The sequence below is a fragment of the Caretta caretta genome, chromosome 24, assembly GCF_965140235.1.
Source record: "Caretta caretta isolate rCarCar2 chromosome 24, rCarCar1.hap1, whole genome shotgun sequence".
NCBI classification, from domain to species: Eukaryota; Metazoa; Chordata; order Testudines; family Cheloniidae; genus Caretta; species Caretta caretta.
Genome location: NC_134229.1, coordinates 13930898 through 13950409, shown reverse-complemented (window position 1 = coordinate 13950409; position 19512 = coordinate 13930898). Strand labels below are relative to the sequence as shown.

The 19512-nt window shown below is 47.8% G+C and overlaps 1 protein-coding gene and 1 non-coding gene across 2 annotated transcripts in view; one reads left to right on the top strand and one right to left on the bottom strand.

Annotated features, from left to right (window-relative positions):
* The window catches only part of LOC142070051 (IgGFc-binding protein-like), a 54927-nt gene that overhangs the window by 16414 nt on the left and 19001 nt on the right, over positions 1–19512 (bottom strand). The window contains exons 11-18 of the mRNA XM_075123023.1: positions 18876–19449; positions 18447–18640; positions 17103–17244; positions 14950–15278; positions 13933–14506; positions 12000–12328; positions 10884–11469; positions 9299–9627 (exon numbers count right to left, since the gene is read on the bottom strand). Of these exons, the coding sequence (XP_074979124.1) occupies positions 9299–9627; positions 10884–11469; positions 12000–12328; positions 13933–14506; positions 14950–15278; positions 17103–17244; positions 18447–18640; positions 18876–19449 (3057 nt within the window). The remainder of the gene's footprint in view (positions 1–9298; positions 9628–10883; positions 11470–11999; positions 12329–13932; positions 14507–14949; positions 15279–17102; positions 17245–18446; positions 18641–18875; positions 19450–19512) is intronic.
* TRNAI-AAU (transfer RNA isoleucine (anticodon AAU)) lies at positions 9786–9859 on the top strand. Its single transcript has one exon. It is a non-coding gene; the product is annotated as a tRNA-Ile (tRNA).

The window sequence follows — 19512 nt, the reverse complement described above, 5'->3', positions numbered from 1 at the left end:
GTATAGAGCACTTATCTATCTACAATATCTACCTACAGTATCTGTCTGTCTGCAGAATTCTCTATGTCTATCTACCCATCCACACTACCTAGCTATATGACTAGTCACCTAAAGAATCTAACCATCCATCCATCCATCAATCAATCGACCCACCCACCGATCTCTCTGTCCACATTATCTAGCTCTATTATATACCCACCCACAGGATCTACCTACAATATCTGATTATCTAGAGGTGTCTAATATGCAACCCATCTGATATATTTGTATGACACATTGGGAATCTCCAGAATCTAAGCTTTCAATTTCATTTTTTTTATTTATTTATATATTGAATTGTTTGTTTGTTTGTTAAAAATAATTTTTTGGCCTTTATGGCTGCAAGGAAAACCTTCCAAATGTGCCCCAAGTGTGACTAGTTCGGCAATATCTGCCTGAGTCTGCAGAGAGCCTGAAATGATGACCCCCAATGGTGTAAACTGCACTGCCCATACTAAGCGGATCAGAGCATCAGCTGTAAACCCCATGGATAACACTTCAGAGACAACACTAGCTATTTAAGTTCTATGTGGCAAAAGTGCTTCCCCCACATAGAATTATAGAATCATAGGACTAGAAAGGACCTCGAAGGTCATCTAATGTGATCCCCTGCACTCATGGCAGGACTAAGTATTATCTAGATCATCCCTGAGAGGTGTTTGTCTAACCTGCTCTTAAAAATCTCTCATGACGAGATTCCACAACCTCCTTAGGCAATTTATTCCGGTCCTTAACCACCCTGACAGTTAGGAAGTTTTTCCTAATGTCCAACCTAAACCGCCCTTGTTTAATATGGATGGGGGGTGTTCAGCTGTTGTGACCTGCACTGGATGTGCTATGTTTGTCTTTCTTCCACAGGACAGAAGCGACTTTGTCTGTAAAAAGTGCAAGCTGGTCTCCATATTGGAAGAGAAGATTCAAGGTCTGGAGCAACAGGTATCAACCCTGCGTTGCATAAGAGAAACTGAAGATTTCCTGGACAGACGTCAGGATATGCTTCTACGGGCACAAGGTCCTGAAGATTCAGAGCAGGCTGTACATCAGGGACAGGAGGATGGTGAAGAAATTTGGCATCATGTGACCTCCAGAAGAAAAAAGGGGAACGTCCATGTACCAGCAACGCAGATACAGGTAAGTAACCGTTTTCATGTTCTCTCCACAGGTACTAAGGCGGAGAGTGGACCCATGATACATCTGAGGGAAGGGAACAGAAGGAGACTCCACCGATTGGAAGGCATGAAATTCACTGTCCTAGGGATGGGGGTTCCACGACCACCGCTCCCAAGAGAAGGAGGCAGGTGGTGGTGGTCGGGGACTCTCTCCTCAAGGGGACTGAGTCATCTATCTGCCGCCCCGACCGGGAAAACCGAGAAGTCTGCTGCTTGCCAGGAGCTAAGATTCACGATGTGACGGAGAGACTGTTGACACTCATCAAGCCCTCGGATCAATATCCCTTCCTGCTTCTCCACGTGGGCACCAATGATACTGCCAAGAATGGCCTTGAGCGGGTCACTGCAGACTACGTGGCTCTGGGAAGAAGGATAAAGGAGTTTGAGGTGCAAGTGCTGTTCTCATCCATCCTCCCCGTGGAAGGAAAAGGCCTGGGTAGAGACCGTCGAATCGTGGAAGTCAACGAATGGCTACACAGGTGGTGTCGGAGAGAAGGCTTTGGATTCTTTGACCATGGGATGGTGTTCCAAGAAGGAGTGCTAGGCAGAAACAGGCTCCACCTAACGAAGAGAGGGAAGAGCATCTTCGCAAGCAGGCTGGCTAACCTAGTGAGGAGGGCTTTAAACTAGGTTCACCGGGGGAAGGAGACCAAAGCCCTGAGGTAAATGGGGAAGTGGGATACCGGGAGGAAGCACGAGCAGAAGCACGTGAGAGGGGAGGGCTCCTGCCTCAAACTGAGAAAGAGGGGCGATCAGTGGGTTATCTCAAGTGCCTATACACAAATGCATGAAGCCTGGGAAACAAACAGGGAGAATCATAGAATCATAGAATATCAGGGTTGGAAGGGACCCCAGAAGGTCATCTAGTCCAACCCCCTGCTCAAAGCAGGACCAATTCCCAGTTAAATCATCCCAGCCAGGGCTTTGTCAAGCCTGACCTTAAAAACCTCTAAGGAAGGAGATTCTACCACCTCCCTAGGTAACGCATTCCAGTGTTTCACCACTGTTGCCCTGGAACTGGAAGTCCTGGCAAAGTCAAGGAATTATGATGTGATTGGAATAACAGAGACTTGGTGGGATAACTCACATGACTGGAGTACTGTCATGGATGGATATAAGCTTTTTCAGGAAGGACAGGCAGAGCAGAAAAGGTGGGGGAGTTGCACTGTATGTAAGGGAGCAGTATGACTGCTCAGAGCTCAAGTATGAAACTGCAGAAAAACTTGAGAGTCTCTGGATTAAGTTTAGAAGTGTGAGCAACAAGGGTGATGTCGTGGTGGGAGTCTACTATAGACCACCGGACCAGGGGGATGAGGTGGACCAGGCTTTCTTCCAGCAACTCGCAGAAATTACTAGATCGCAGGCCCTGGTTCTCATGGGAGACTTCAATCACCCTGATATCTGCTGGGAGAGCAATACAGCGGTGCACAGACAATCCAGGAAATTTTTGGAAAGGGTAGGGGACAATTTCCTGGTGCAAGTGCTGGAAGAACCAACTAGGGGCAGAGCTCTTCTTGACCTGCTGCTCACAAACCGGGAAGAATTAGTAGGGGAAGCAAAAGTGGATGGGAACCTGGGAGGCAGTGACCATGAGATGGTCGAGTTCAGGATCCTGACACAAGGAAGAAAGGAGAGCAGCAGAATACGGACCCTGGACTTCAGAAAAGCAGACTTTGACTCCCTCCGGGAACTGATGGGCAAGATCCTTTGGGAGTATAACATGAGGGGGAAAGGAGTCCAGGAGAGCTGGCTGTATTTTAAAGAATCCTTATTGAGGTTACAGGGACAAATCATCCCGATGTGTCGAAAGAATAGTAAATATGGCAGGTGACCAGCTTGGCTTAACAGTGAAATCCTTGCTGAGCTTAAATACAAAAAAGAAGCTTACAAGAAGTGGAAGATTGGACAAATGACCAGGGATGAGTATAAAAATATTGCTCGGGGATACAGGAGTGAAATCAGGAAGTCCAAATCACACCTGGAGTTGGAGCTAGCAAGAGATGTTAAGAGTAACAAGAAGGGTTTCTTCAGGTATGTTAGCAACAAGAAGAAAGTCAAGGAAAGTATGGGCCCCTTACTGAATGAGAGAGGCAACCTAGTGACAGAGGATGTGGAAAAAGCTGATGTACTCAATGCTTTTTTGCCTCTGTCTTCACGAACAAGGTCAGCTCTCAGACTGCTGCACTGCGCAGCACAGCATGGGGAGGTGACCAGCCCTCTGTGGAGAAAGAAGTGGTTTGGAACTATTTAGAAAAGCTGGACATGCACAAGTCCATGGGGCCAGATGCGTTGCATCCAAGAGTGCTAAAGGAGTTGGCGGATGTGATTGCAGAGCCATTGGCCATCCTCTTTGAAAACTCATGGCGATCGGGGGAAGTCCCAGACGACTGGAAAAAGGCTAATGTAGTGCCCATCTTTAAAAAAGGGAAGAAGGAGGATCCTGGGAACTACAAGCCAGTCAGCCTCACCTCAGTCCCTGGAAAAATCATGGAGCAGGTCCTCAAGGAATCAATTCTGAAGCACTTAAAGGAGAGGAAAGTGATCAGGAACAGTCAGCATGGATTCACCAAGGGCAAGTCATGCCTGACTAATCTAATTGCCTTCTATGACGAGATAACTGGCTCTGTGGATGAAGGGAAAGCAGTGGACGTGTTGTTCCTTGACTTTAGCAAAGCTTTTGACACTGTCTCCCACAGTATTCTTGCCAGCAAGTTAAAGAAGTATGGGCTGGATGAATGGACTATAAGGTGGATAGAAAGTTGGCTAGATTGTCGGGCTCAATGGGGTAGTGATCAATGGCTCCATATCCAGTTGGCAGCCGGTATCAAGTGAAGTGCCTCAAGGGTCAGTCCTGGGGCCGGTTTTGTTCAATATCTTCATAAATGATCTGGGCGATGGTGTGGATTGCACCCTCAGCAAGTTTGCAAATGACACTAAAACTGGGAGGAGAGGTAGATATGCTGGAGGGTAGGGATAGCATACAGAGGGACCTAGACAAATTGGAGGATTGGGCCAAAAGAAATCTGATGAGGTTCAACAAGGACAAGTGCAGAGTCCTGCACTTAGGACAGAAGAATCCAGTGCACCACTACAGACTAGGGACCGAATGGCTCGGCAGCAGTTCTGCAGAAAAGGACCTAGGGGTGACAGTGGACGAGAAGCTGGATATGAGTCAACAGTGTGCCCTTGTCGCCAAGAAGGCCAATGGTATTTTGGGATGTATAAGTAGGGGCATTGCCAGCAGATCGAGGGACGTGATCGTTCCCCTCTATTTGACACTGGTGAGGCCTCATCTGGAGTACTGTGTCCAGTTTTGGGCCCAACACTACAAGAAGGATGTGGAAAAATTGGAAAGAGTCCAGCAGAGGGCAACAAAAATGACTAGGGGACTGGAACACATGACTTATGAGGAGAGGCTGAGGGAACTGGGATTGTTTAGCCTGCAGAAGAGAAGAATGGGGGGGGATTTGATAGCTGCTTTCAACTACCTGAAAGGGGGTTCCAAAGAGGATGGCTCTAGAATGTTCTCAGTGGTAGCAGATGACAGAACAAGGAGTAATGGTCTCAAGTTGCAGTGTGGGAGGTTTAGGTTGGATATTAGGAAAAACTTTTTCACTAAGAGGGTGGTGGAAACACTGGAATGCGTTACCTAGGGAGGTGGTGGAATCTCCTTCCTTAGAAGCTTTTAAGGTCAGGCTTGACAAAGCCCTGGCTGGGATGATTTAATTGGGGATCGGTCCTGCTTTGAGCAGGGGGTTGGACTAGATGACCTCCTGAGGTCCCTTCCAACTCTGATATTCTATGATTCTATGATTCTATGAAACCCATTGCTTCTTGTCCTGTCTTCAGATGTTAACGAGAACAATTTATCTCCCTCCTCCTTCTAACAACCTTTTATTATTCTTGAAAACTGTTATGTCCCCTCTCAGTCTTCTCTTCTCCAGACTAAACAAATCCAATTTTTTTAAATCTTCCCTCATAGGTCATGTTTTCTAGACCTTTAATCATGTTTGTTGCTCTTCTGTGGGCTTTCTCCAATTTGTCCACATCTTTCCTGAAATGTGGTGCCCAGAACTGGACACAGTACTCCAGTTGAGGCCTAATCAGTGTGGAGTAGAGTGTAAGGGAATGTCCACACTGGCAAGTTTCTATGCAACAAGTTATACCACTTTTATTAAAGTGCTGGAATTAAACCGCTGTTGCGTGTCCACACTGTGCTCCTCAGGACAGTGGAGCGCATCCACATTAGCAGCTCTTGCAATGGCAAAGAGAGCAGTGCATTGTGGTAGCTATCCCACTGTGCAACTGGCCGGAGGGTGCTTTGGGAAGGGTTTGCAATGCCTCATGCAGCTGGCACAGCGTCACATGATGCAGGTTTCCCAATCCCATTGTTCCATGGGCATCCTACTACGTTGCCAGCAGCTTTTCAACTGAACTGGGGAAGACGCAGTGTGTTTGTGTGTGTGTGTGTGTGTGTGTGTGGAGGGGGGACAGTGTGTTTTGGGGGACAGAGAGTGTGTCAGCATGCTGTCTTGTAAGTTCAGACAGTAGCAGGAAGCAACCAGTCCTGAGGCAGGGGGAGGGGGAAACCCCCGACATCAGCTCCTGCCTCCCTCCCCAGCTCTCTGCACGCAATCTGTCTCTCTCTCTCACACACACACACACATACACCTCTGTCTTCAACAGCAGGAGCATTCCACAGTAATGGTTTGCTCAGCACAGCACGCAAGGGCTGTCAGAAATGGAGCTTTGTAAGGGGAGGGGTGCATGTCTCCAGGGCAGCCGAGTTCAAATCAATGAGGAGAGCGGCCCCTTGAGGGATTATTGGACACTTCCAGAGGCCAATCGATTGTTTTCTGCGCTGTAATGTGTTTACACTGCCAATACAGCGCTGGAGCTGCTGTGCTTTAAGGCTTACGACTCTCGTCGAGGCGGTTTTTTTGCAATGCTGCAGCTGAGGAGTTTCTGCGCACGAAGTGGCTTGGCAGTGTGTGCAGCTTGGGAGTTACATCGCAGAAAGCTGCTTTACTGCGCAGTAACTTCCCTGTGTAGACAAGGCCAAATAATTACTTCTTGTGTCTTGCTTACAATGCTTCTGCTAATACATCCTAGAGTGTTTGCTTTTTTTTGCAGCAGTGAATCGTGGCATGTACAAATGCAATTTTGGGTTGCAGTAACAGAGGCATAGCATGCAAGTCACGGGCGGGGATAGTATCGCTCTACTTGGCGCTGGTTAGGCCTCAGCTGGAGCACTGCATCCAATTTTGGTCACTGCTGTATAGGAAGGATGTAGAGAAACTGGAAAGGATCCAGAGGCGAGCGACAAAGATAATCAAAGGGATGGAATGCAAGTCATATGAGTAAGGCTACGTTTTAGGATTTTTAGTAAAAGCCATGGACAGGTCATGGGCAATAAACAAAAAATCACGGCCCCCTGACCTGTCCATGGCTTTTATAAAAAATACCTGTGACTAAGTCTTACCTGCTGGGAGGGGGGCGCTGCTGAAGACTGCAGCTGGGGGGAGCTGCTGGAGGAAGCAGCGCAGGGCGATGTTTTGGCTCGGGGGGCAGCCCAGGCCCTGCTACAGCTGGAGGGGGGAGCGGCCTGGGGCCCCACCGCTGCTGGTCCAGGCGGGGGAGGCCTGGGGCCCCGCTGCCACCACCGCTGGTCCCGGACCACTGCACCAGGGCAGCACTGGGGACCAGTTGCCTGGGGCTCCCAGAGCAGCGCCTCGTGCGGCTGGCCCCGGTACTTCCCCAGCTGCTGGGTGGTCCTGGGGTCAGCTGCACCAGTGCTGCAAAATTCACGGAGGTCATGGAAAGTCACGGAAGCCATGACTTCTGTGACCTCCGTGAATGATTCGCAGCCTTACATATGAGCAAAGGCTGAAGGAACTGGGTATTTTTCCTTTGCAAAAGAGGAGATCAAGGGGGAATGTGATAGCCACCTTCAAATACTTTAAAAGCTGCCTAAAAAAGATGGAGAAAAGTTGTTATTTCTTGCCACAGAGGGCAGGACAAGAGGCAATGCATTCAAACTACAGCAGAGCAGATTTAGATTAAATCAGGAAAAACTCCCGAACCGAAAGAAGAGTAGGACAATGCAACAGACTGTTTAGCAAGGTTGTGGAATCTCCTTCACAGAAAGTTTCAAAAGTTTTCATCTCTCTTGGATGGTTTAGACCCAACAAATCCTGCATCATGGCAGGGAGTTAGACTAGATGATCCTTGAGGTCCCTTCTAACTCTATGGCTTTATGATTCTTTGTGTGGGATAAGCGTCCCATCACACCCTGGTCATTTTAACAGACCAAATGGGGCAAACACTGGGGCAGAAGCATCTTGTGTAGAGAACTGGGGGTTGCTACAGAGAATGAGATACAAAGAAAAAGATGAAGGAGATTCACACAGACAGGTCAGGAAAAGAGAATCAGAAAAAGGAAAATGCTGAAAATAGAGGAAAAAAGGGCAGAAATATATCTGAGCCTCAAATGGAGCAAATTTTCTCACTGTACAATGAACGGAACAGGAAGGAAATGAACAATAAATACATAAATAAAAATTTAGTTCTTTCTAGAGATGTGCAAATAATAGATTAGTAATTACGAAAAAATTAGGAAAAAAATTGTTTCAGTTGAACTGAAAAAAAAATCACATTTTTTGGTGAAAAGTGGAAAGAAAATTGTTTCAGGTCGAACAAACCATTTCAGTCCAATTTCAAGCATTTTTTAAAATATTTTCAATTTGAAAAAAAATTAAAGGAAGTTTTGAAATAAAACGTCATTTCAAATTAAAAAACTGAAACGTTTTATTTCAAAAATGTTGAAACAAAACCTTTCAGTTTTTTTAGATTTTTTTCCCTCAGCCAAAATAAGTTGTTGAAACAGATGCAAATTCATGAAAGGTTTCAGTGCACAGAATCTGCATTTTTCGCCAAACAAATATTTTGGATGAAAAGTGTTGCCCAGCTCTAGTTAAGAACAGAAGAATGGACATACTGAGTCAGACCAATGGTCCATCTAGCCAGATATCCTCTCTTTCCACAGTGGTCAATGCCAGGTGCTTCAGAGTGAATGAACAGAAAAGGACAATCATTGAGTGAACCGTCCCATCGTCCACTCACAACTTCTGGAGGTCAGAGACTAGGGATACCCAGAGCATGGGGTTGCATTCCTGATCATCTTGGCTAATAGTTATTGATGGACCTATACGCCAGGAACTTTTCTATCTCTTTTTTGAACCCCATTATAGTTTTGGCCATCATCCTCTGGCAATGAGTTCCACAGGTTGACTGTGCGCTGTGTGAAGAAGTATTTCCTTTTGTTTGTTTTAAACCTGCTGCCTATTAATTTCATTGGGTGACCTCTGGTACTTGTGTTATGTGAAGGAATAAATAACACTTCCTTATGCACTTTCTCCACACCAGTCATGATTTTATAGACCTCCATCATATCCCCCCTTAGTCGTCTCTTTTCCACACTGAAAAGTCCCAGTCTTTTGCATCGCTCCTCATTTGGAAGCTGTTCCATACTTCTAATAATTTTTGTTGCCCTTCTCTGTACCTTTTCCAATTCAAATATAACTCTTTGAGATGGGGCATTCAGAACTGCACACAGTATTCCAGGTGTGGAGACTATATTCTCCTTTTGATCTCTGTGCAAACTTCTGACAGGCCATTCTGCTGTGCATATTGGGGAGTATATAGTCCTGAATATACACTTGACACATGCACCATAACTAAATGTAGAATTCAGTCCTCTACTGAGACGTGTGATCTATGCCACCTACTCCCATTGATTTCAATGGAGTCATGATTTCACCTCCAGTATCTACCTATCGAACACTCCTTTCTTTCTCTGTCCCTTATATAACAGAGAGAGCCTTCTCCCATGCATCTTCTAACACCTGAAACAACAGCCCCACCTTGTCAAGGTTAGAAACGTCACCTGAAAACACCTTTCTTCCCAGTTGCCTGTGTCTTTCTGTCTCACATCTCCTGATTCTAGGATACCATTTCTGTGGTATAGACACTATGCCAAATCACTGTGTGTTATAAGTCCAAAAGGTGCAGACCTGAAATTGGAGACTTACCCGGACTTTGCCAACTTCCCTCTTGTAGATGGAGATGTTGTACCCATAGACATAGATGTTAGTCACTCGCAGAAAGGAGATGGCCTGGCTCCCCCTGTTATCATTCTTCTCATCGATGGTAAAGGGTTCCAGGGAGTGGTCGTGGCCACAGTACTTGGCGATGGTGTAGGTGCAGGTGCCCTGGAAGTCAAACTTCAGGCCATCAAAGGTGTGATAATGCGGGTCCCCCCAGCCCCAGCAAATTCCCACGTAGTCAGGAACACATGTCGCGTGGCCATCCTCTGTCTTGCACGTCTCCTTGGTCCGACATTTCAGTGATTTGCAGGTTTCTGAAAGGAGAAAGCCCGGTCACATCAACAGAGTGTGGGACTCAAGTCAAATGTCTAGGCCGGGGAGCAAGATCTGCCATGAGCACAGCATTCATGCAGAACCAACTGAACCAACCAAGGCGTTCTGAAGATACTCAACATCACATAGATAATCACATGGCTAGTTAGCTCAGCTGGTTAGAGCGTGGTGCTAATAATGCCAAGGTCACGGGTTCGAGCCCCGTTTGGGTCATAGTTATTTCGGCGGGAGGGATAGCTCAGTGGTTTGAGCATTGACCTGCTAAACCCAGGGTTGTGAGTTCAATACTTGAGGGGGCCATTTAGGGATCTGGAGCAAAAATAATTGGGGATTGGTCCTGCTTTGAGCAGGGGGTTGAAACATAGAATATCAGGATTGGAAGGGACCTTAGGAGGTCATCTAGTCCAACCCCCTGCTCAAAGCAGGACCAATCTCCAACTAAATCATCCCAGCCAGGGCTTTGTCAAACCTGACCTTAAAAACTTCCAAGGAAGGAGATTCCACCACCTCCCTAGGTAACATATTCCAGTGCTTCACCACCCTCCTAGTGAAAAAGTTTTTCTAATATCCAACCTAAACCTCCCACACTGCAACTTGAGACCATTACTCCTTGTTCTGTCATCTGCTACCACTGAGAACATTCTAGAGCCATCCTCTTTGGAACCCCCTTTCAGGTAGTTAAAAGCAGCTATCAAATCCCCCCTCACTCTTCTCTTCTTGCAGACTAAACAATCCCAGTTCCCTCAGCCTCTCCTCATAAGTCATGTGTTCCAGTCCCCTAATCATTTTTGTTGCTCTCCGCTGGATGTTTTCCAATTTTTTCACATCTTTCTAGAGGACACAGTACTCTAGATGAAGCCTCACCAATGTCGAATAGAGGGGAATGATCACATCCCTTGATCTGCTGGCAATGCCCCTACTTATACAGCCCAAAATGCCATTGGCCTTCTTGGCAAGAAGGGCACACTGTTGACTCATATCCAACTTCTCGTCCACTGTTTTCTGCATTCTTTCAGGCTTGTGAGTTCTTTGAGAGGAGACTATAAGGGTACACTTAACCAAACAAAGGAAACCCTGCAGAATAGGGGGAGCTCTACCCTAAGAATCAGTGCAGACCCCAATGCCCCACAAACCTGGATATTCCCATCCCCATGCTCAGGTCACTCACCATCCCCTACATCAACAGGGTAAACTGTCGGATTAGTCCCATTGCCACCTGTTTCGACAGAATACCAACCTCCAGATTCATCACAACTGGACGGTGTTCTCCAGTCATAGACAGTGACTCCATGGTGCCTGCAGGTGTCTGCGTAGGCCTCCAGTGCCTCACACAGAATGATCTTGTTCCCCTCATTGAGACACACATCATAGATGCAGTTGTCAAATACGTCGTCGGGGCTCACCCTGGAGTGACACTCTCTGAAGGGCCCTCCCGGTGCTTTACTGATCACCCCACAGTGACTGTCATCCCCATACAGATCTCTCTTGTTCTCATCACACATTGGGCAAGTCTCTTGGCAATAATCCCAGCAAAAGGGGTCCCGGTCTTGGACTTTCCAACTGGCAGCCCAGCCCACAATGGAGGAGACTTTGATGCCATTGGAGGACATCATGTCGTCTTCTGGGTTCTGGTTGAAGTTCCCACAAAGACCGCACATGGCACCATAATAGCTGCTGGGGAGGGTGATTTCCAGATGCCAGTTCTTGTTGTACCCCACCCGGAGACCAACGTCCGTCTGCATAACGGTGCTGAGGCCTTTCTGGTACAGTCTGATTTTACCATCTTTCAGCATCACCGGGAGACTGGTGATCACACCATTTAGCTAGTGACAGACAGGAGGGGAGGAACACGATGGGCATTATTCTTCTTTCATCCTCACTTGCTCTTACTCCAAATGTAGCCTCACCATTCATTTTGGCTGTTATTCATTGTCACTCTAACCAGCAGCAAGTAAAATAATGGTCATATCCTAAATCACTGTTTACCCATTCCTAACTCAAGAAGAACAACTGAAATCAATCCAAAGTCCCGGAATAAACACAGTATTTATCTAGCTTCACTATCTACCTAAGGTATCTGTTTCCAGAATTCCCTATATCTCAATATAGATTCTACCTATCTGAAATATCTATCGATCTAGCCACAAAGTCTTGTTTTTGCTATCTATCTAGCTATCATAAGTTTTTCAAACATACAGATCATATCGATCAGATGTATTGATGTACTTGTATTCCCCACATGACATATTCAGCTGATGGCATCTGTTTGGGATTCTGTTTGTGTGAGACACTACACAAAAGTACTGTGCCTTGTAAGTCAAAAAGTGCCAGAGCCCTGAACTGGGAGACTCACCCGGACTTTGCCAACTTCCCTCTTGTAGATGGAGATGTTGTACCCATAGATGTAGATGCTGGTCACCCGCAGAAAGGAGATATCCTGGCTCCCCCTGTTGTCATTCTTCTCATCAATGGTGAAAGGCTCCAGGGTGGCGTCGCTTCCACAGTATTTGGCCAGGGTGTAAGTGCAGGTGCCCTGGAAGTCAAACTTCAAACCATCGAAAGTTTGGTAGTGCATGTCCCCTGAGCCCAAGCAGGTTCCCTTGTAGTCAGGAATACATGCTGTGTGGCCATCCTCAGTCCGGCATGTCTCTTTGGTCCGGCATTTCAGAGCTTCGCAGACATCTGAAAGAAAAACTCTTGGTCATAGCAACATGGCAGGGAACTCAAGTCCAGTATCTAGGCTCCTAAATGCTACAGTAGTATAAATAAAATAACAATAATAATCTATATATAATAAAGCAGTAAGGCATGTAGCTATGCCATGCCAAGACTCCTAGACCATTGTGAGTTAGAGGTATCTCAACCAACCACCCCCCTTATGCTACCCCTAGTTTGTATTCAACAATTTCATTGGTTGTAATGAGTCAGCAATATAAGGGAACTGCCTCACAGTTCTTTAAAGATTGATTCACCACCTGTACAACTTAACACAAACTCTCCACCGTAGTCCACATGCCCAAAAAAATCAACACAAAATCCCCAAACATGATCCCCTAGACACACACCCCTCATTTGTCACCCACACAATTCAACACAAAATTCTTCAGGCCAGTCCCCCTGATACAAATTAACACAACCACCAACACAACAGCACAGTCAGAACATGATAACCCCAAACACATAGCTCCTCATCACAGCACACGCTCCTCTTTCACCACCTTCCAAAATTTCTCAACACAACACAAACACTTGCCCACATATATTTAGACTTGCCTTCAAACAATAAATGTCAGTGGCAAAGCTGTGGGTTATCAATTAATAATGATAATAATAACATGGGAGAGCCAGACTGGTCACGAGCACAACCTTCACGCAGAACCAGCTTAGACACCCATTGCATGCTGAGTGGGTGGCAAGTCCATGATAGTCAACAGAACCTGGCTTGCTGCAAGTTATAGTCCCAATCCAGCAAAGAACTTAACCATGTGAGTAGTTCCATTGAAATCAATGAGGCTACTCACACGCTTAAAGTTATTCATCTGCCTAAGTGCATATGTCTCTGATCCAGCAACATGCTGAGCACCCTCAATTAGCTGTTTCTGTGGCACTGAATTCATTGGTGAATCCCCATTGACTCCAGTGGGAATAGGATTTCAGTCCATAAGTCAACAAGGGCTGCAGGTGCTAAGAGTCAAATTCTGAGAGGTTTAAGCACCTACAGATCCCATGCCTTTCACTGGGAGAATAACATCTCATGGAGCTGCTTCCCCTCTTAACTCCACAATTGTCTATAGCTGCTTCACTCTGAAGACCACCAAAAAATTTCCACAGCCCCCTATACTCCATGGACACTGAGAAACACTGAACTCCACCATTGTCAGCTTGCTAGATACATCACACTTATAGGGTATATATACACAGGAGACTTGGGCAGCTAGCCTACACTGTCACCTGTGACTTTGCATCCACAATGATATTTATAGATATCTATCTCAAGCTGAGTGAGTTTGTGAATGTCCACCTGAGCTGAGAATTATGCCTCCCAGCTGCTGTGTACATGTACCCTAGCCACCTGAATCAGTGATTGTTTTAGATCTCATTAACTAACAGGGCCAGGCGGGTTAGCTCTTGGCCCAATGACTGCTAGAGGGAGCTCTACCCTAAGAGTCAGTGCTGACCCCAGTACCCCAGGGATCCTGGATATTTCCATCCCCGTGCTCATCAACAAGATAAACAGATTGACTACTGCTACCACGGTCAATAAGAAACCAAGATGCCAGACTCACCACAACTGGATGGCGTCCTCCAGTCATCAACAATGACCCCATGCTTCCTGCAGGCATTTGCATAGGCCTCCAGTGCCTCACACAGAATGCTCTTGTCCCCCTCATTCAGACACATGTCATAGATGCAGCTGTCAAAGAAGTCATCGGCGCTCACCCTGGACTGACATTCTCTGAAGGGCCCTCCCGATGCTTTACTGATCAACCCACAGTGACTATCATCCCCATACAGATCTCTCTTGCTCTCATCACACATTGGACAAGTGTCTTGGCAATAATCCCAGCACAAGGGGTCCAGGTCTTGGACTTTCCAACTGGCAGCCCAGCCCACGATGGAGGAGACTCTGGTGCCATTGGATGATGTCATGTCATCTTCTGGATTCTGGTTGAAGTTCCCACATAGGCCACATGTGGCCCCATAATAGCTGCTGGGGAGGGTGATCACTACATGCCAATTTTTGTCATATGTGATCTGGAGGCCGAAGTCCGTCTGTAGGATGGTGCTGAGGTCTTTCTGGTACAGTCTGATTTTACCGTCTTTCAGCATCACTGGGAGACTGGTGATCACACTGTTCAGCTAGGGACAGAGAGGATGGGGGAGGTATGATAGGTGTTATTGATCTTTCATCCTCACTTGTTCTTATTGCAACTGTCACCTTGCCACTCATTTCAGCTGTAAATCATTGTCACTTTAACCAGTGGCATGTAAAAGAATCACTGAAATCAATGTGACTTTCCCTGAATAAACACAGTATTTATCTAGCTATGCTATCTACCAGTTTCTATTTGTCTACATAATTCTCTATCTATCTATCTATCTATCTATCTATCTATCTATCTATCTATCACAACCATGTTAAACACACAAGACGAATTGCATTTATGTACTTGTATTGCCCATATGATACATTCAGCTCATGTCGCCTGCATCTAGGATTCCATTTGTGTCAGAGATACTACACAAAAAATACTGTTTGTTATAAGCAGAAAAGGCACAGAGCCCTGAGCTGGGAAACTCACCCGGACTTTGCCAACTTCCCTCTTGTAGATGGAGATGTTGTACCCATAGACGTAGATATTGGTCACCTGCCAAAAGGAGACATCCTGGTTCCCCCTTTTGTCATTCTTCTCATCAACGGTGAAGGACTCCAGGGTAGGGTCGCTGCCACAGTATTTAGCGATGGTGTGCTTACAGGTGCCCTGCAAGTCAAACTTCAGGCCATCAAAAGTTTGGTACTGTGCATCCCCTGAGCCCAGGCAGATTCCAGCGTAGTCAGGAACACATGCCTCTTGGCCATCTTCAATTTTGCATCTCTCCTTGATCCGGCATTTCAGGGTTTTGCAGGGATCTGAAAGGAGAAAACCCAGTCATATCAACAGGGTAGGGAACTCAAGTCCAGTGTCTAGGCTGGGAGATCCAGCCCTTACATGGGCACAGCATTCACGCAGAACCAGCTGAGCTAGCCAGAGGACACTGAGAAGCTGGGAGGTCTGGGATACTCAACAACACTTGGTTTGCTGGAAGCTCTGGTTCCACTCTATCGAAACACTTAATCAAGTGAGTTCAGTTGAAATCAGTGAGGCTACACACATGCTTAAAGTTATGCATATGCACAAGTGCCTATGGCTCTGATCCAGCAAAGTGCGGCACACCCTCAATAATGCATTGCTATGGCACGGAATCATTAGCCATAGGTGCTGGAACTAGGAGCGCTGGGGGTGCTGCTGCACCTCCTGGCTTAAAGTGGATTCCAGTGTATGTAACGTTTACAGTTTGGTTCAATGGCTCTCAGCATCCCCACTGTAAAAACTGTTCCAGCACCCCTGTCATTGGCTAACTCCCAGTGATTCCATTGGGAGAGGGAATTCAGTCCATAAATCAATGAGAGCTGCAGGTGCTAATGGTCAAACGCTAAGAGGTGCTAAGCGCCTGTGACTCCCGTGGGAGCAAAAGTTCATCTCAGAGATATCCCTCCCCTCCTAACTCCCCACAATTCAGTTCTTGTGCTGCTTCACTCTGAAGTCCACCAGCTCAATTTATAAAGGCTAGTGTGTGTCCTCTCCACAGCGAAGGAGGGGCAGACTGCGAAATGAACTTACACTGGTCAGGCTTCTGACCAAGGCAAGATGGTACTGTTCTGGGGCACAAGTAGGGTAACCAGACAGCAAGTGTGAAAAATCGGAATGGGGGTGGGGAGTAATAGGAGTCTATATAAGAAAAGCCCCAAATATTGGGACTGTCCCTATAAAATCGGGACATCTGGTCATCCTAGGTGCAAGGTTGGGGAGCTGGGGGGAATTGGCTGGAGCCTCCCTATTGTTGGTTCATGAAAGGCTAGGAGAAGCATTCATGTAACTCGGTTGGGCGTGTCCCTGCCTGTAGATGTCTGTGTAAGTGTAGTACCTGCCAGAGGTTGTAGCTTGCCAAAAGCATCACAGTGAGAGGGATACACCAGGTCATAGGCACCGACTTCCCCACTTTCCCCTGAGTGCTCAACTCTCACCCCCAGCCCCAGCCCCGCCCCCACTCCACCCTTTCCATGAGGCCCTGCCCCTATCCTGCCCCTTTCCACCCCTCCCCGCCCCCATTCCAACCCCTTCCCCAAATTCCCGCCCTGGCCCTGCCTCTTCCCCACCTCCTCCCCTGAGCGTGCCACATTCCTGCTCCTCCCCCTCCCTCCCGGAGCTTGCTACACAGCCAAACAGCTGTTTGGGGGCAGCTGGGCAGGAAGTGCTGGGAGGTAGGCAGAGGAGCAGGGAGGTGGCACACTCAGGGGAGGAGGAGGCTGAGGTGGGGTGGGGAGTGAGGGGAGCTTGGCTGCCAGTGGGTGCAGAGCACCCACTAATTTTTCCCCATGGGTGCTCCAGCCCCAGAGCACCCATGGAGTCAGCGCTTATGCCCCAGGTTGGACAGAGGGCTCAGCAGTCCCACAGTCCAGGTTGCACCCTGGGAACCTCTGTAACAATCAAACTTCTCGCTGAATTGCAAATTGGCTATCTCTGTCTATGATTAGCTAAGCAGGATCAGGCTGGTTAGTTAGCAGAAGGGTATTTCTTGAGGAAAAATAAGCTTAATAAATAATCTGTGGTAAACTGGTTTCTCCCATCCCTACCCCAGTTATTCCACCCACGGTAACCCCTCGAGCATATTTCAATCAGTGATTCTCCTTCACCTTTGCTGATGCAGCCCATGATACCGGCTCTGATCTGGCAGGTTTCTTCTCTGGTGCAGTTGTGGGCTTTGCAGGTCACCCCTCGAGCAGGAACGCAGGTGCAGCTCTGCTGGCACTTGTTCATCAGGATGATCTCTCTGGGCTGAGGGGATGTTTGGAAAAGGGGAAATAACACAATGTAATGGGGAAAAGATTATTTATAATAATTTCTGGCAGTGCTTGTGATGAAGTGGGGTTTTATTCATCTTCTTATGTTGCATGTGATTCTTAGTGTCCTGTCCTAATACTGTGTGTACCTTAGTTTCCCTGTGTACTGCATGAATACTTAGGTGGTGGGAATTGGGTGTGTGATTTTGCTGAGGCCCTCAGGGCAGGGCAAAATAGCCCAGCTATTTGCACCCATGTAACCTGAGACCCAGGAGTGGGGATGCGATCAGCTGACACCTTTTGCCCAGGGAGCAAGACAAAGAGAAGGAGGAGGAGCATCAAGGGGGGCATAGGAGGTCGGGTAACTGGAGATTGGCAGTCTGCGTGGGGGGACTGGAAGAGGGGGAATCCAGGGCGTCTGGCCCAGGATTTCCAAGATGGACTTGGCTGAAAGTCACTGATGTCTGTAATAGCAAGTTCTGTTCTATACTGTATTCTTGTCTACTACTAAACCTTCTGTTTTACCGGCTGGCTGAGAGTCACGTCTGACTGTGGAGTTGGGGTGCAGGGCTCTCTGGCTTCCCCAGGAGCCCTGCCTTGGCAGACTTGCTGCAGGAAGCACACAGTGCGGAAGGAGATGCTGAATGCTCCGAGGTCAGACTCAGGAAGGTCAAAGCTGTGTAAGCTTCTTGCCCTGGAGACAGTGTAGCTCAGAGAGAGGAGTCTCCCCCAGAGTCCTGACTGGCTTTGTATAGAGTAGTTCCAGAGCATCGCCCAATGACTCCGTGACAGTGCTAAACCCAGAAATGTGTGGTGATGTGTGTGAAAATGTCTGTTCTGTTGTCATATTATTTGCTCTTAATGTTAAAGAGAAAGGCTGTCTTGTGGGCTCAGCACTGGGCCAAGGGCCAGAAATAGCATCTAGGTTTTAACCTCCCATCTTCTCCTGGCTCACTATGGGTCCGTGAGCAAGTCACTGCCCCTCTCTGTGCCACAGTTTCCCTACAACGGACAAAGGGAATTAAATAATCTTGCCTTTCTTGGCGCTTTGGGCATTGGGTACTAGCAGAGTGGGGTGCCAGGCCGGATAGGCCAAAGCTCTGATCCACTATAGCTAACCCTATTCCTGGCTAGTGTAGGGATTAAGATGTGGATAGAGCAAAAATTAGATCAGACCCAGACTGCTTGGGGAGGTACCTTGTAGTATCTCCCACGCTCGAAGCACCCACAGCTCTCCAGAGTCACACAGCCCTGGCCATCGAAGAAGAAGCCCTTGTCACACTGGCAGCCTTCAGCACAGGTCTCCGGGCAGTCCATGATGTCTCCAGAGCAGGTGGTGGTGCAGAGGTCGGCACAGACCTCGTAGTGGCTGTTGGTTGAGCAGGTCAGAGCTTAAATAGAGAGAGAATTAATTTAGGGCAGGAAAGATCTCACCCCATGAACCAGAGGTACAGAGACATGAAGGGGAAGAAAGCTGGGCTGGGAGGAGAGGGCCAGGATATTTATTTAAGGTTAGTTTCCATCCAGAAGAGTTTCTGAAGAAACCCAGAGGTTTGGAATGAGATGCCTTGAAATTATGACCCTCCCCAGTGTGTCCCAGAGCTCCATCAGCATCACAGCACTTACGGCAGAAGGAGGCGCTCCTCCACGGCTGGATGGTGACCTTGGCCTCTTGGCAGGCTGTCACGTAGCTGTGGATGCTCTGGCACAGGACCTGGGAGTCCCCATTGCCCAAGCACACATCATACAGGCAGTTGCTCTGATACACGCTGGGGCTGACCGCGCCGTGGCAGGCCGCGAAGGGGCCGTTGGGGTCTGTGAGCAGCCCACAGTAGTTGCGCCCTTTGAAGACGTCCTTCTTCTTCTCTTCGCAAACTGGACAGCTGTTTCCAGCACATCTGTCTGTACAGGATGCTCCTGGGATCTCGACTTCCCAAGCAGAGCCAAATGCTGCCACATCAGGGGCTGTCCTGCCATTGGGGAGCAGGAACTCCTCGTCTTCCCGTCCATTGTAGTTCCCGCACAGGCCACACGTCTGGCCCTGGTAGGTCCCTGGGATGGTGACTCTGGCCTGGTAAACCAGGTCGTAGCTCACAGTGAGGCCAAAGTCAGTTTGCACCAGTACGTTCCCGCCGTGCTGATATGCCCAGAGCCGCCCATCGGCCACAATCACAGGCAGGTTGTGGGACACCCCGTCCACCTGGGAGAGACAGAGCATCCTGTGTGAGCTGTGGGGAGTGGATACTGTAAGGTTTGGGTTATG